The sequence below is a fragment of the Mandrillus leucophaeus genome, unplaced genomic scaffold, assembly GCF_000951045.1.
Source record: "Mandrillus leucophaeus isolate KB7577 unplaced genomic scaffold, Mleu.le_1.0 Scaffold779, whole genome shotgun sequence".
NCBI classification, from domain to species: domain Eukaryota; kingdom Metazoa; phylum Chordata; class Mammalia; order Primates; family Cercopithecidae; genus Mandrillus; species Mandrillus leucophaeus.
The window spans coordinates 530,411-547,761 of NW_012108463.1; the positions used below are offsets into that span (position 1 = coordinate 530,411).

Genomic DNA, 17,351 nt, shown 5'->3' on the forward strand with positions numbered 1-17,351 from the left:
TGTTTACCTAACATTTCTTCCCTCTCAGTCTACAAATATACAAATATATGACAAATATGCCAGGCGAGCAGCGAGGTTCACATCCACAGAGGTGAGTGTTCTTCAGACATAAACACCTGGGCCGAGGACAGACCTGCTCTCTCTTTTTTGTTTTTGAGACAGAGTCTTGCTCTGTTGCCCAGCTGGAGTGCGGTGGTGCGATCTCGGCTCACTGCAACCTCCACCTCCCTGGTTCAAGCGATTCTCCTGCCTCAGCCTTCCCAGTAGCTGGGATTACAGGCACCCGCCACCACGCCGTTAATTTTTGTGTGTGTGTGTGTGTATATATATATATATAGTTTTTTTTTTTTTTTAAAGTAGAGATAGGGTTTCACCATATTGACCAGGATGGTCTTGATCTCGACCTCGTAATCTGCCCACCTCAGTCTCCCAAAGTGCTGGGATTACAGGCGTGAGCCACGGCACCCGCAGGCCTACTCTTACTTGCTACTGATGCCCAGCACCTTCCACCGCCATGGAAGCTCCAGGGCGCTTGGTGAGGCCCTGGAGATCAGACCGCAGCAGGCCCTTGTCGTCAGGGTGGAATCAGTAACATTCAGAACCAGGGAACCCTGAATGGCTCAGAGTCAAAGAGCCCAAGTGCCTGCCTCCAAAAGCGGGAGATGCTCAGGCCACTTGACTGCACTGCTCACCATCCTCGGTGACCATTCCCCAACCAGATATCCAGCAGGAGCTGTCAGGGGCCAACGACGTGGTGGGTTCCGGAAGGCAGGCGGGGAGGATGTGGGAGCTGAATTCCACAGGACGGTGCAGCTGCAGCAGGGTGATGTCACTCCCCATGCGGTGCCACTTGTTGTAGTCAGCGTGTACCATGATCCTGTTCACTGTCATCTGCCGGCTGTGCTCTGTGGGATGGCTTAGCTGGTTGTACCCAAGTAGGATCCGGTAATCAGACGGGTTAGTGGACCTGTTGTGGGGAGGCTCCTCTGAGTGCTGGGCCGGCACCCTCACCCTGGCTGCCCACCTGGCAGGCACCCAGACCCCACCGTCACTCTGGAGTTACTCTCTCCTCCCTTCCTCATGTCAGACAACCCTGCTTTGGTCTTGACAAGAGCTTGAGGGCCTTCCAGACACTTGGCCTTGGATGATTCCTGTGGCTTTCTCAACATGCCCCAGACTCAAAGGAGTCGAGAATCTTAGTGCAGAAAACACTGGGGGTGCACTACTTCACCCCTTCATTTCAGAAGAGAAGAGACTTGGCTCATTCCTAGCTCTGACCAGAACCCTCCTGGGGCCCCATGACCTACAGTAATTCTCGAAGACCCTATTTCCCTAGCCAGTATGCTCCACCCCCTTCTCCCCAGTCCTCGTGCACCACCATCTCCAAGGCTGCCCTACCTGGTGACGGGAACTCAGCAGGTATTGGTGGAGCACATGGAGGAGTTCATGGAACTGAACTTGTTTCCAGAAAACAAGTGACTTTCCAACCCACAGGTCCTGGTTGTATGGTCCTCCTCCCCCCACATGCCTGCATCCACCTCCCCAAAGGCCTCTCCTGCTCCAAGCCGCTGTCTGGCACAGGGTCTACCATGGTCCTGGGCTTGTGCCTCACTTTCCTGACAGGATGAGAAGCCTCAGGGTGGGGCTTGCATCTCTGTGTACCGCACAGTGGGCCTGACTTGAGGCCTGGCACCCGCGGGTGCTGAATAAATGAGTGGGATCTGAGGAGGATGCTACAGCCAGCTATGTCCAAAGCTCTGGCTTCTGGCTCAGAATTTGACATCCTCCCCGACTCCCTTAGAGCACACAGCAAGCCCAGGAAGCATTGGAGGAGTAACTCAGTCTCCTGACCCTCTCTGCCTCACACCTCCTGGGACAGACGCCGTCTGTTTCATCTTCCACTCTCGTCTGTGGGGACGGTGGCACATAATTCTCCAGAAGTGACAAAACCCCCCTGGCTGGACATACAGACTGGCAGGACCCTTCTGGGGAAGAATGTGCCAGCATGTGTGGGTAGCCAGGACGTAGGGGAGCCTTCGGCAAGTGTTCCCTGGACAGCCTGCAATGAGCCCTGGCTGGAAGGGGCCAGGCACTCGAACATGCATGCCTGGCCCTGGGAAGCCCTGGAACTGTCACTCTGTCTCGTCACCTGAAGCGTGTGTCAAGTGTGTGTGACCTGGGACGCTGCACACCCACTACCACTTACACAAGAAAAACCGCGGCCCACTGAGATTGTGTGGATGGCCTAGAGCTGGGCAAGATGCAGAAACCAAAGCTCACGCTGAGTGGAACATCAGGATTTTGATTCTTAAAGTTTACAGCAGATGGAGAGTGGGCTGGAGGTGGTTCCCTTTAGAAATAAAGTCTGTTTTCCTCTATTTATTGATAATCCCAATTAGAGTGGATTAATTTTCATTTAGCTATTTATTTTATTTTGTTCTATTTTATTTTATTTTTGAGACAAGATCTGGCTTTGTGGCCCAGGCTGGAATGCAGTGGCACAACCACATTTCACTGCAGCCTCAACCTCCCTGGGCTCAGGTGATCCTCCTGCCTCAGCCTCCTCAGTAGCAAGGACCACAGGCATGCCCCGTCGTATTTGGCTGATTTTTTTATTTTTAGTAGAGATGGGGTTTTGCCATGTTGCCCAGGCTGGTCTTGAACTGTTGGGCTCAAGCAATCCACCCGCCTTGGCCTCCTAAAGTGCTGGGATTACAGGTGTGAGCCACCGTGACAGGCCCTAACTATTTATTTATTTTTACTTTTAATTATTTACTTATTTTCAGACAGGGTCTCATCCTGTCACCTGGGGTGGGGTGCAATGGTGTGATCACAGTCACTGCAGCCTTGGCCTCCCAGGCTCAAGTGATTCTCCCGAGTAGATGGGAGTACAGGCGCACACCACCAGGCCTGGCTAAATTTTGTAATTTTTGTAGAGATGAGGTGTCACTATGTTGCCCAGGCTGATCTGGAATTCCCGGACTCATACAATCCTCCCACCTTAGCCTCCCGAAGTACTAGGATTACAGGTGTGAGCCATCACACCCGGCTCCATTTAGCTGTTTCAAAGTCATGTGCGTGTAATGAGACAACCACACCATCTTAGCAGGTTGACCAATGTGGGGTGGAGTGACGGGGGGGATGCCCAACCCCAGAGTGAGAGATGAGGTAGGATCCTTTGCCTGGGAGATGCCACACACTTGGTCAGGAGACTGGAGCAGTCTGATGGGCAGGGACAGCATTCCAGGCACAGGGCACTGCTGGGTCAAAGGCAGGACACCCGGGGGCAGCAAACTGTCCCAGAACAAAGCCTACAAAGAAAAGGCTGTGCCCTCACTTCAGGCTTCCCTCTCGCGTGCCCTCCCACAGCAGGGCCCTGAGGGAAGGTGCACCTTTGGAAGCAGTGAGCAGCAGAGGCCACCCAGTTGCTGTCGATGAGGGCAGCGCCGCAGATGTGCCTGCCTAGATAGAGTAGACTGGCCTGCCATGGCCACCGCTCAGGTTCCGCCCTCTGGCCTCCAAAGATCTTCCCGGTGGGCCTCCCGGAGGAATTCCCGCTGAATCTGGTCTTCCCACACACTGTGGAGACAGCCCAGCAATGAGGTGCCTGCATGAAGGACGCCAGCCCCTGGTGCCCCCAAATGTCAGGATTAACAGGACCCGGGGCCGCCGTGCCCCTCCTCTCACTTCACAGGAGGGACATGTCCAAGGCTCAGGGTGAAGCCACGCGGCCCATGGGACAGCACCACCTGGATGACCCGGGAACACACAGCCCAAGGCCCCCTGTCAGGGGCGACGGCCGGTGGGGCTGGGGGGTGAGCACTGGGCCCGGCTTCTCCCAGGCCTCATGCCGTGTGTGTTGGCGCAGAGGCTGCAGAAGGGATGCACCGCTCCACCGCGCGGCCCCTAAGCGGCTGTGCCCTCCCTTCCCGGCCCAGTGCGCCCCCAGACTGAAGCGAACTGGAGACAGTCCCGTCTGCAGTAGCATTTCCCCATCCTGGAAATGAGGGTGTGTGGGGCGCTGGACTGCAGAGGCCTGAGATCCAGCCCGGCAGGGCCAGCGCGGGAGCCCCATCCTCTCCGCTCCTTCCAAGGCGCCTTCCTCCCAGGGCTCGGGAGCCAGACCTGCCCGGCCGGGCCCTCCGGGCGGGTGTCCGCGTCGGGCGGCAGGGCAGGGCCACGAGAGGCGGGCGACCTCCGCTCCTCGCTCCGTCCGGGCCACCCCCGCCCGCTCACCTGCAGAGAGGGACGAGGTGGACGGGAAGCGCAGCAGCAGGAGGAGTGGCCAGAGGATCGCGGCGGTCAGCGCGCAGGGTCCCCGCCGGCCCCGGCCTGAGCGCTCTGCCCCCGTGTCCCTCATCCGGCCGGTGGCCTGGGCGTCCCCAACGGGGCGGAGAGCGCGGCGCGTGGCCAACCGCGGGGCTCCGGGAAACCGCCCGCGGCCATCGGGGTGCTGGGACCGGATCCCAGGCGGGCGGGTGTGGGGAGCCCGGGCTCGTGGGAGGCAGGGGTCACTGGGAACCCCCAGAGCGTCACAGGGCCCCTCCCTCCAGGGACTCCACTGTGCAGAGGAGACACGAAGGCAACTATGGCCCAAGCGCAGAAATACACAGTAATGGTGAGAGGGCGAGTGCTTGCATCACGTCATCAAGCATTTCCAGCTTGCTTTCCGAGTTCAACCCACTCCTCCATAAGGACGCCGGCCCTGGGATTAGGTCAGGCCCACCAGGGACAATATAATATCCTTTTCTTAAACTTCAGCGTGCCACAGTCATGAGAGGCCTGTGCCGTCTCAGTCGCAGGTCCCTCCACACTCAACAGGAGGGTCATAGACAACAGCTGGGTGGCAGGGAGTCGTCTGAGAATTCTGCCTAACACAACCTCCGGCCTCCAGTGACGCATGTCCCTCCCAATCCCCAGAATGCATTCAGCATACCTCAAGGTTACCAACAGCCTCATCCTGTTACCGGAACAGGGCCTGATTCAGACATGAAGAGAGGAATTCGGGGGATCCATAAAGTGAAAGCACGTTTCTTAAGAAAGTAAAGGAATAAAAGAATGGCTACTCCACAGGCAGTTGCCCATTTTTACGGTTATTTCTTGCTTATATGCTAAACAAGGGGTGGATTATTCATGAGTTTCCAGGGAAAGGGATGGACAGTTACCAGAACTGAGAGTTCCTCCCTCTTTTAGATCATATAGGGTGACTTCTTGACCTTGCAGTAAACTGTCATGGCACTGGTGGGAGTGTCTCTGAGCATGCTAATGTATTATAACTAGCATATAATGAGCATTGAGGACCACCAGAAGTCCCTCTCGTCGCCATCTGGGTTTTGGTGGGTATTGGCTGGCTCCTTTACCCCAACTTATTTTAACAAGATCTTTATGACTTGTATCTTTTGCCTACCTCCTATCTCATTCTGTGACTTAGAATACCTAACCTCCTGGGGGCCGGGCATGGTGACTCACACCTGTAATCCCAGCACTTTGGGAGGCCAAGGTGGGCAGATCACCTGAGGTCAGGAGTTCCAGACCTGCCTGGCCAACATGGTGAAACCCCGTCTCTAATAAAGATACAAAAATTAGCAAGGCATGGTGGCAGGTGTCTGTAGTCCCAGCTACTTGGGAGGCTGAGGCAGGAGAATAGCTTGGACCTGGGAGGCAGAGGTTGCAGCAAGCCGAGATCATACCACTGCACTCCAGCCTGGGTGACAGAGCTAGACTTTGTCTTTTTTTTTTAAAAAAAAAAAAGGCCGGGCGCGGTAGCTCACGCCTGTAATCCCAGCACTTTGGGAGGCTGAGACAGGCGGATCACAAAGTCAGAAGATTGAGACCATCCTGGTTAACAAGGTGAAGCCCCATCTCTACTAAAAAATACAAAAACATAGCCGGGGGTGGTGGCAGGTGCCTGTAGTCCCAGCTACTCGGGAGGCTGAGGCAGGAGAATGGTGTGAACCTGGGAGGCGGAGCTTGCAGCCAAGATTGCTCCACTGCACTCCAGCCTGGGCAACAGAGTGGCAAGACTCCGTCTCAAAGAAAAAAAAAAAAAAGCCTAACCTCCTGGGAATGCAGCCCAGTAGGTCTCAACCTCCTTTTACCGGCCCCTATTCAAGATGGAGTTGCTCTGGTTCAAATGCCTCTGGCAATCTCATTAGAGTCTCAGCTTAAAATTCAAAATCTCATCATCTACATCTAAATAGAATTATCTCATCAGCTCAAAATCCACAATGTCATCATTTAAATACTTCAGATGGAATATGGATCAGGTTCCCAGCTGTAATCTGCTAAATACAGCTCTTGAGCACAATTCTTCCTGACCTGTGGACCTATGAAACGAAAGAAACTTCCTACCCCAACATTCTGCACATACACTGACAAGACGGGCACAGCATAATGCTCAAAAGGAGGTTGGGGGAATGGACAGTAAAAAGCAGTGACTAGTCCATAGCAGCTTTCATATCCTTCTGGAACAAACTCCATTAGGTTTCAAGGCCTGGGAGAAAATCCTCTGTGGCTCTCAGCTCGGGTCATCCTTCCTTTTTCATGCTAAGTAGCACGTTTGCATCCAAGTAGTTCTACTGCCTTGCTTCCTGCAAGTGGAAATCTGGGGGCCTTCTTTCATTGTGTACTTTCCCTGTCCCTGTCAGTATGAGCTGGGAATGTTCTGCTGAAATAAACATCTCAAGAACCTCATAGTCCTTGTGTGTTTCACTAGTTTCACTTCATTAGATAAAGTCACATGCACAATCTTTTTGAGATAGTCCCTCCTCCACCTGGCCTCCTGCTGAGATGGCAGCGTCCTTGGGGCCCTCTGTTGTGACTATACCTCAATGTCTTGAAAGGGCCCTTGGATGGACTGACTATTCTGACCTCTTGGTCTTTCTGGGGTCTTAGCAGAACATTAGAGTGTCAGACTTTTCTCTGTGCCATGGTTTCAGCGACCATCTCTGACTTTTAGCATCTTTTGACATCTGGAGAGGCTAAGAATTTTCGAAACCCTCCAGTCCTGATTCCTTTTGGTTTAGCAGTTCTTCCCTCAGTTTATCCCTCTTCCTTCACATTTTGCTATAAGTAGCAAGAAGAAACCAGGTAGGACCTCAAAGCGTTGCTTAGAAATCTCCTAAGCCACATGAAACTGCCTTTGCCGAATTATAACTGTAAGAGAAATCTGACATAGTTGACTCCATCTTGCTTCTGACCTCCAAGCTGTCCTTGGTCATTCCTGGGGCTAAGCCAAGCTAACTTTAAGAAGAATTTAGTTTATAGTTTAATTTGAAAGCAAGGATAATAATAGTTCCTCCCTAAAACTAATCCCTTCCTTGCTCAGGGACTGAAAACCACCTTTGGTAAGATTAATGAAAGGCCACAAGAATGGGATTATGGGAGGGGACTGAATTCTGATAAGGTAGGCATAGTTTCTATAATCCCTTACAGCTCAGGAGTCATATGGCCAGAGGTCACAAGATTTGTGACTTTCCCAATTGCTCCTATAATGTCACTATTATAGAACCTGAGATTTTTTTTTTTTTTTTCGGCTTTTTTCAGACTGACCCCACCTGAACTTGTGACTCATGACTCAAATAGCCCTGTGGTCCCACCCAGAGGTGGACTCCGTGCACAGGGACCATTTTCCACACCTCTGTAATTTCATCACCAACCAATCAGCTGCACTTATTCCCTAACCCTCCTGCCCATCAATTGTCCATAAAATCCCCTGGCCTCTGAGCCTACAGGGAGACCAATTTGAGTGAGAATGCCAGTTCTCCTGTGTGAGTTGGGCCCTGGTCAATGAAAGTCTTTCTCTACTGCAACAGCACGGTCTCAGGAGTTTGATTCTGTCTGCGCAGCAGGCAGGAAGAACCTATCTGGCAATTACACATACGTGCAAACGGGCCCTTGAAAGTTTGCTCCCCACACAGCAGCGGGAAACAGTTTCTGCTGTGACACCATCAGGACCTACCCCATTTCCGGTAGCATACCCCCCGCCTGCTAAGCTGTCAACCACAGAAGCCTTGAAGTCTATATTTCTATGCACAGTCTATCCAAGGAAATAGAGGCTTTCTCTAAGGTAATTCAAGTTTTTAAAATGATATTCCTCAAAATATTTCCAGGCTCCACCCACTGCCCAGTTCCAAAACTATTGGCATATTTTTAAATGTTTCTTACAGCAGCACCTCATTCCTGGAACCAAAATTCCTATTAGTGTTCTGTTGCTGTGAAGGTTTTAACCTCGTGGCTTAAAACAACACGAATATATGACCACGCCATGCCCGGTAAGGAGTCTGCCATGGCCCAACTTGGTTCTCTGCTGAAGGTCTCATGCTCAAGATGTCGGCTGGCCACAAGTTCTCTGAAGGCTCTGCAGAAGAATTTGCCTTCCAGCCCATTTAGGTTTCTTGCAGTTGAATGACTGAGGCAGGCGTTTGCTAGTTGGGAGCCACTGTCAATGCCTAGAGGCCACTTGGCTGCTTCCCACAGGCCCTCTCACAATACCGCAGCTTCCTCCTTCAGGGACAGCCTCAGGATCTCTTGCATCAAATCCTTCCTAGGCTTTGAATCTCTGACTTCTCTTGTCTGTGACCTCTAGACCCAGATACAAAGGACTCCCATGATTTGGTCAGAACTTTCAAGGACATCACCCTTCCTTAATCAGTAATCTCCCTTTCTTAAAGTGCTATGTGATTAACACAGTCACGAGACTGATAGCCCATTATATTCACAGTCCCTCCCACCCTTGCAGGGAGGAATTATATAGGATGTGAGTTGTTGAGGGTTATCTTAGAATTCTCCCTACCACAGTCTCCTCTGAGACAGATTCTGCTAACGCAGACACAAGAGTTTCATTCAAAAGCTCAATCTCTAGCAGAAGATGCAGAAAAGTAAATTGAGAATTTCCTTTTTTTAATTTTTTCTTTTTGAGACAGAGTCTTGCTCTGTTGCCCCGGCTGGAGTGCAGTGGCACCATCTCGGCTCACTGCAACCTCCACCTCCTGGACTCAAGCCATTCTCCTGCCTCAGCCTCCCAAGTAGCTGGGATTATAGGCACATGCCACCATGGCCAGCTATATTTTGTATTATTAGTACACTATGTTGGCCAAGCTGGTCTTGAACTCCTGACCTCAGGTGATCTGCCCACCTGGGCCTCCCAAACCGCTGGGATTACAGGCATGAACCACTGTGCTCAACCTGTTTTTTGTTTGTTTGTTTGTTTGTTTGTTTGTTTGTTTTTAAACAGTTTCACTCTTGTAGCCCAGACTGGGGTGCAATGGTGCGATCTCGGCTCACTTCAACCTCTGCTTCTTGGGTCCTGGGTTCAAGACTGGTCTTGAACTTCTGACCTCAGGCGATCCACCCACCTCGGCCTCCTAAAGTGCTGGGATTACAGGAGTGAGCCACTGCACCCGACCAACTGATGATTTCAATGTACTGTGAAAAGAAGCAGAATAAACACAGGCACAAGAGTCTCAAGTTTACACATGGAACAATAATGTGTTTCTAATGTATCTACTTTCATCTACCCTTTAAAAAAACACTTGATCTTTTTATACTCTCTGAACTATTTGTTTTTTCTTTGTAAATCATACATCTGATAAGAGGTTAATATCCAGAATATTTTCTTTTTAAACTTTAAAACTGAACAACAAAAATCAAAGGACCCAATTCAAAAATTGGCAAAGGACTTGAATAGACATTTCTTTTTCTTTTTTTTTTTTTTTTGTGAGACAGAGTTTCGCTCTTGTTGCCCAGGCTGGAGTGCAGTGGTGTGATCTTGGCTCACCGCAACCTCTGCCTCCCAGGTCCAAGTTATTCTCCAGTCTCAGCCTCCTGAGTAGCTGGGATTACAGGCGCCTGCCACCACCCCCAGCCAATTTTCTTTGTATTTTTAGTAGAGATGGATTTCACCATATTGGCCAGGCTTGTCTTGAACTCCTGACCTCAGGTGATCCATGTGCCTCGGCCTCCTAAAGTGCTGGGATTACAGGCGTGAGTCACTGCATCTGGCCTTGAATAGACATTTCTCTAAAGAAGATATACAAATAGCCAATAGCATACAAAAAGATGCTCAACATCACTAAACATTAGGGAAATGCAAATGAAAACAATGAGATACCACCTCACATTCATTGAAAACACAGAAAATAAAAACTGTTGGCGAGGACGTAGAGAAAGCGGAACCTGTGCCTGCTGTTGGCGAGGACATAGAGAAAGTGGACCCTGTGCCTGCTGTTGGCGAGGACATACAGAAAGCGGAACCTGTGCCTGCTGTTGGAAATCGAAAATGGTGCAGATGCTGTGAATGCCAGTTCCTCAAACAATTGAACATCAAATTAAAAAATAAAACTTCAACTTCACTGAACATTTAAACAGAAACGTTTGGCAGTTCCTCGAAAAATTAAACAGAATTACCCTTTGGTCCGCAATTCCGCTTCGGGGTATACACCCGGAAGGACTGAAAGCAGGGTCTTGAAGTGACAACTGTCTGCCTAGAAGCATCACTCACAAAGCCCAGAGGTGGAATCAGCCCAAGCGTCTGTGTGTAGACGAATGGACACATAAAACGTGGTATAGTCTTCACCCTTGAAAAGGAATGAAATTCTGATGCATAATACAACGGCTGAACTTTAAAGACGTTACGTTAAGTGAAAGAAGGCAGCCACACCAGCACAGGCACTATGGGGCTCCACTCCCATTAGTTGCGTCTGGAGAGGCCCCGAGAGGCCAGAGAACTAGAGACAGGAAGTAGAATGGTGGGAGCTGGAGGGAGGGGAATGTGGGGTTTGTGTTGAATGGGGGCCGAGTGTCAGTCTGGGAAGATGAAAAAGTCCTGGAGATGGACGGTGGTGACTGCTGCCCAACAGTGTGAATGTACTTCATGCCACTGAACTGTACACTTAAAACTGGTTAAAATGACAAATGTATGTTATGTATATTTTACCACAATTTTGAAAAACTGGAAAAAAGTAATGCGCCCCTCCCCAGTACGGCCAGAGGTGTAGAGGATGAGACTGAGAGTTGTATAGGGAAGCTGGAGGGGTAGGCAAGGCAAGAAGCCTGAGGGTGGCTGCAGAGGAGGAGCCCAATGTGGGGTGTGGAAGTGTCACACAGGGTGGGTGACACTGGGCAGGGCCGAAATACACTAGGCAGGTGGCTGAGGACAAAGGTGGCCTGGCCCCGGGAAGCTGCAGGAACACTGTCTTCAGGGAGGTGAAAGGGGCTTTGGAGAGCTGGGGTGCTGGAATGCACTGCCCACCATCTGGGCTGTTCCTCAGGCGTCCAGGGACCCACCTCCCACACCACGTCACCTCAAAATAATGCGCATTGTCAGTTTGAGACGAGGAGCCTGAAGCCAAGGACAACCCACCTCATGTGGGGAGCATGGGTGTGGGCGGGCCTGCCGGCCACCTGCCCCTCTTTGTCGTGCTGTTGGCCCTCAGCATGACCCCACCTGCCTGGCCCAAGCTGCTCCCAAGGGAGCGCAGAAGACAGCTATTGTTCAGTCTGGATACGGGACGGGGTTGCCAAGTCACAAGCTGGGTGGGCCTACAGAGCAGGAGGTTCCCAGTGACAGCCTATAGTGCTGTGAGCAGAGGAGGGACTCCAGGCAGGCTGTGGGCACCCCGTGGGGCAAGTGCCCTGAGGGCTCACAGCCACCCCTGCACTCCCCCTCACAGACGCGGTGCCGGCATCACCCAGTGGCACAGTGACCTGCAGGCAGGGTCAGGGCAGCACTGGGCCTCAGCAGAAGGGCTCTGGTGACCACCACCCCCACGGCCTCTCTCCACAGGCTCAAGGTGCCAAGGGGCTTTGCTCTCCTATGCCATGCCCTGCATACCAGATCAGACAGTGCCTTCCTCTTCTCCTTGCACGCTCACCACCAGATGGATTTTTCCTGTCCCGGTTCTCCAGGAATAAGTTGCTCTGAGCTTGCCACCAGGTGGCACCGTGAAACTGTTTTACAAGGGCCTAATCAGCTAAACTCACAGCCCCAAACTCTAGACTGGTACCTACTCTTCCCTCCGTCGGCAGTCTGTTTACCTGTGGCTCCCGCATCCCCTCCAAGCCATCCACACCATCCCAGACCTGCAGGAGTGTCCCGTTTCTCCTCCGCCCCTCGGGAGGGGACGCTCACTCTGGGAATCCGTTTAGCGCTCAGGGGGGACTTTCGAGTTCGCACTCCTCCTCTGTGGGTCCCCGGGTGTGCCAGCCGCCTTTCTCACTGTGTTCATCAGTGTTCTCCAGAGGCACAGAACTGACACATGAAAGGGCATTTATTGAGAAGAACTGACTCACACGATCCCAGGGTGAAGTCCCATGACAGGCCGTCTGCAAGCTGAGGAGCAGGGAAGCCAGTAGTGGCTCAGTCTGAGTCCAAAAACCTGACAAGTAGGGAAGCCAAGAGTGCAGCCTTCAGTCTGTGGCCGAAGGCCTGAGAACCCTGGCAAACCACTGGTGTAAGTGCAAGAGTCCAAAAGCTGAAGAACCAGGAGTCTGATGTTCGAGGGTGTGAAGCATTCAGCAGGGAAGAAGGATGAAGCCTGGGAGACTCGGCAAGTCAGCTTCCTCCACCTTCTTCTGCCTGCTTCTTCTCGCCATGCTGGCAGCCGATTGGATGGTGCCCACCCACATTGTAGGTGGGTCTTCCTCTCCCAGTCCACTGACTCACATGTGAATCTCTGCTGGCAACCCCCAGAAACACCCAGAAACAATACTTTGCATCCTTCAGTCCAATCAAGTTGGCACTTAATATTAACCACTAACCATCACATTCACCTTCCCTGCTGCTCTGCAAGCACCCTTGGGGCAGAGGCCACATCTCACTCGTGTTGCCGAAGGCCTGGGCAGTGGGAGATGTTGCTCCCTGAGGCCTCTGTGACTGCCTCCTCCTCCCCAGCCATGGTGATGGGGCTGCCGGAAGGCAGTGACTGCCCTCCATTCCAGAGCCATGTTGTTGCAGGATCAAGAAGAACAGAGGGGTAGGGCTGAGGGGTGCCGTCCCACGCTGCGCACCCCGTGCAGGGCCTACCCTCTGAGACTGAGGTTGGTATCACATGGTCCCCTGATGCCTTCAGATCATCTACAGGAGTGCAGACTATGTTCCATTCTGTGTTGAGAGTGAGGGGTGCCGGTACCATGTTGTCTGAGAGGGGAAAGTGCTCTTCCTCTTTGGAGGCAGTTCCAGAGGACTCGGGTCACCGATGTTGAAGGCAAAGTATCTCTTCCCTGCCTCAGCTATATTTGAGGAAACCTTCAGGGCCTGCCTTGACAGAGCAGGTTCCAGTAAGTGGCAGGTGAAGACACCTGGAGAAGTGGGGCCGTCCACTCCTGCTGGCATCAGATGTGCTGGTGCTACAGGGAGGGTGACGACAGTTGACTGTCCTACCACATGACCAGGCGGGGAACACAGCTCCTTGTGCTACCTGTAATGTAACACATCTAGATCCAACCAGTAACCCGCCTGCTTCTCAGTGCTGAGGCTCCGTCTCCAAAGTGGTGCCTGAATGAACTTAGCAAACCTGACAGCACTTGACGGGAGACCAGCCCACCCTGGAGGGCCTAGGCTCCTCCGAGGGTCCCCTGGCCACTCCCGCAGGGCCTTCTCACACGCTGCTGGGGAGTGTGGAGTAGATGCCGTGGAGGGCAAAGCAGCATATCTCGCACAGCTGACCATGCGATTCCTCCTGCTAGAAAAACATCCCAGGTGAACATTCAGACTCCACCTAGCAACCTTGTCACTGCCCTGCTGGTAAGACTGGAAAAAAGCAAAAGCATCCATCAGAGAACAGCGGGGAAATAAGTGGTGAGGTGCCCAGAGAAGGGAACGCTGCAGAGCATTTTCACAGAATGAACTAGGCTTGTGAATGGCAACAACATTGGCCCGGAAGGTAGGATGTTGGGTGGAAAACGCCAGCAGTAGAATGAAGCAACCATACCAAATACAGAATAAATGCTATATATAGTTCAGGGACTGTGTATTTGCAGCAAAATTCAAAAACACGGGCAGGAGGAAGATATGGTAACTCTGGGGTGGATACTGCACAGGGAGGGAGAGAATAGGCCAGAGGATGCGGACAAAGGGGTCTGTAACTGCATGTGAGAGGCTTTGCTATGTTAAAAAATGTATACAGTATGTAATATATGTTTACATGTAAATATATTTATATCTAGTTATATGTAACATAAAACGTTATATAAAAATAATTGGAAGCTCGCCAGACACAGTGGCTCACACCTGTAATATCAGCACTTTGGGAGGCCGAGGCAGGTGGATCACTTGAGGTCAGGAGTTCAAGACCAGCTTGGCTAACATGGCGAAACCCCGTTTCTACTAAAAATAAAAAAATTAGCCGGGCATGGTGGCACACACCTGTAATCCCAGCTACTTGGGAGGCTGAGGCAGGAGAATTGCTTGAACACGGGAGGTGGAGCTTGCAGTGAGCCGAGAGTGTACCACTGTACTCCAGCCTGGGCGACAGAGCAAGACTCTGTCTCAAATAAGAATAATAATAATTGGAAGCAAATATGGCAAAATGTGAACATTTGCTAATCCTGGATAGTAGGTCCATGAGTGCCTGCTAATCCTAGTCTGCATTTCTCAGTGTATTTCAAATACTTCACAGTGCTAATAAAAGAACAAAGTGTTTGCTATAAAAAATTTTTTTTCTAGAGATGGAGTCTCACTCTGTCACCCAGGTTGGAGATAACCCCAACTTCCTGGGCTCAAGCGATCCTCCTGCCTCAGCTTCCCAAGCAGCTGGGACTACAGGCATGCGTCACCAGGTGTGGCTAAGTTTTTAATTTTTAATTTTTATTTTTGGAGAGACAGAATCTCATTATGTTGTCCAGGCTATTCTCAGACTCATAACCTCAAACTTCTGGCCTCAAGTGATCCTCCTGCCTCAGGCTTCCAAAGTGCTGGGATTACAGGGGTGAGCCACCATGCCCAGCCTTTTCAGTATATTTGAAATAAATAGGACACAGTGCTAATAAAAGAGTGCTTACAAAGCGTTTGCTGTAAATTAATCTTTTTTTTTTTTTTTTTAAGACGAGTCTCACTCTGTTGCCAGGCTGGAGTACAGTGGCGCTATCTCGGCTCACTGCAACCTTCAACTCCCTGGTTCAAGTGATTCTTCTGCCTTAGCGTCCCTAGTAGCTGGGATTACAGGCACACACCACCACATCCGGCTAATTTTTGTATTTTTAGTAGAGATGGGGTTTCACCATGTTGGTTAGGATGGTCTCGATCTCCTGACCTTGTGATCCACCCGCCTCGGCCTCCCAAAGTGCTGGGATTACAGGCATGAACCACCGCGCCCTGCCAATTAATCTTTAAAGTTAAATGAACACAACAGGCTGGGACCTGCATGGTAGGAGTGCTCCAGGCAAAGGGGCAGTGCGTAGGTGGACTCTAGGCTGGGCATGGGCGGGGTGTGCTGAGCAGAGGACAGCGGGTGGGGCAGCTGCCGCCCTGCAGGGAGGGTAGCCACAGGGCTTGACAGCAGACCAGGACAGCTGGGATGACTTTAATTATCATCCAGACTCTATGGACCTTCGGGAGGCTTCAGTGGGGGTGGACATGGTGGTCAGAAGAGAAATATGGTCATCGACTAAAAAGGCTTTTCGTTTTCTTTTTTTTTTTTGAGACAGAGTCTCACTCTGTTGCCCAGGCTGGAGTGCAGTGGCGCGATCGCGGCTCACTGCAAGCACCGCCTCTCAGGTTCACGCCATTCTCCTGCCTCAGCCTCCCGAGTAGCTGGGACTACAGATGCTGCCACCACGCCCAGCTAATTTTTTGTATTTTTAGTGGAGATGGGGTTTCACCGTGTTAGCCAGGATGGTCTCGATCTTCTGACCTCGTGATTAGCCCGCCTCGGCCTCCCAAAGTGCTGGGATTACAGGCGTGAGCCACCGCGCCCGGCCTGAAGAGCCTTTTCAAAGGTTTCACATGTGTGCTAAAATCCAATAAAATAAACTCCACCACTCAAGTCAATGGATAAATAAAAAGTCGCTCTGCCATGAGGAGAAGGGTGATAGAGGAGCTAGTGTGTGGAGGAGCAGAGCCCACGCACACTAGGAGGAGCGGGAGGCGGGCCAGTTGCATGTCGGGAAGAAGGACCAAATGCCATTATCATCCTTGCCAGCGCCCCCAGGTGCATACAGTCATTATATTTATCCTTCCCAGAACTGACTGGGCACCGCTCTGAGCCAGCAGTCACCATGTGAAGTGGGATTGGGGCATGGGGCCAAAGAGACCCAGCCCGGCCAGGAGCTCAGTGTGGTAGAGGGGGTCAGGCCAGAAATTGAAATGGGGGGGAAATATTGGGGGGCTCTGGCAGCTGTCAGAATTAGTTTATCTTAAGCAGTACATATTACTTATTTTTTAAAATCCAGGTTTAACCAAGAGATGCAGCAACATTCCAATATCCTTTGATACGGATTGGAAATCTCATTGTAAAGATGTCAATATGCTCAAGATCTCTCAGATCTCCAGGAACGTTCCAGAAAAGCGTCATACCTCTGACACTCCTGATCAATTTAGAACCTGGCTTTGGAGGAGGACTCCTCTTCTCTACCTCTGGCCCATCACAAGGACACCTCCCTCTGCTTCCAGGACTCCTCCAGCCCATCGTCTACCTGGATGTTCACTCCATCCTTGCAGATGCTGCGTTTAGTCTTGTTGCTTGGCAGTTTAAGTTGCTTCTTTCCACCTTCCTGTCACAGCCAAGGAAGCCCACGTGAAACGCCATGGCACGGCCCTGGCCTCTGCTGAAACTGAGTCTTTGGCCTCAGATTTCCCTCTCACCTTTTCCCCCAATTTAAACCCGCTGGTATTAAAGACAAGCCATTTTAATCTTCGGTCTGGCATCTACCTCTCTGCACAATAGGCACTGAGGGTGCGCGCTGGTGGGCAGGACAGACACAGCCCCTGCCTTCATGGAGCTGGTCCTGATAGCAAGCTTAGGCATAAACCACACATTAAACATTAAGAAACATTGTAGTAAATGGTGTAAGAGGAATAAAGGGCAACATATGAGTACAGGCATACCTTAGTGCATACAAGGTATGTACCGTAATAACTGATGAAGGCGGCTACACTAAACAACAAATTTTCCATGTAGATGAAACAGCTTTCTGTTGAAAGAAGATGCCGCCAGCCTGAGTAACATGGAGAAACTCCTTCCCTACTAAAATACAGAAAACAAAACCAGGCCGTGTGTGGTGTCTCACGCCTGTAATCCCTGCACTTTGGGAGGCTGAGGCGGGCGGATCACGAGGTCAGGAGATTGAGACCATCCTGGCTAACATGGTGAAACCCTGTCTCTACTAAAAATACAAAAAATTAGCTGGGCATG

The 17,351-nt window shown here is 51.3% G+C and overlaps 1 protein-coding gene across 1 annotated transcript in view; it reads right to left on the bottom strand.

Annotated features, from left to right (window-relative positions):
* The window catches only part of LOC105529673, a 31,280-nt gene that overhangs the window by 7,031 nt on the left and 6,898 nt on the right, over positions 1-17,351 (bottom strand). The window contains exons 5-6 of the mRNA XM_011966857.1: positions 4,237-4,453; positions 693-967 (exon numbers count right to left, since the gene is read on the bottom strand). Of these exons, the coding sequence (XP_011822247.1) occupies positions 693-967; positions 4,237-4,453 (492 nt within the window). The remainder of the gene's footprint in view (positions 1-692; positions 968-4,236; positions 4,454-17,351) is intronic.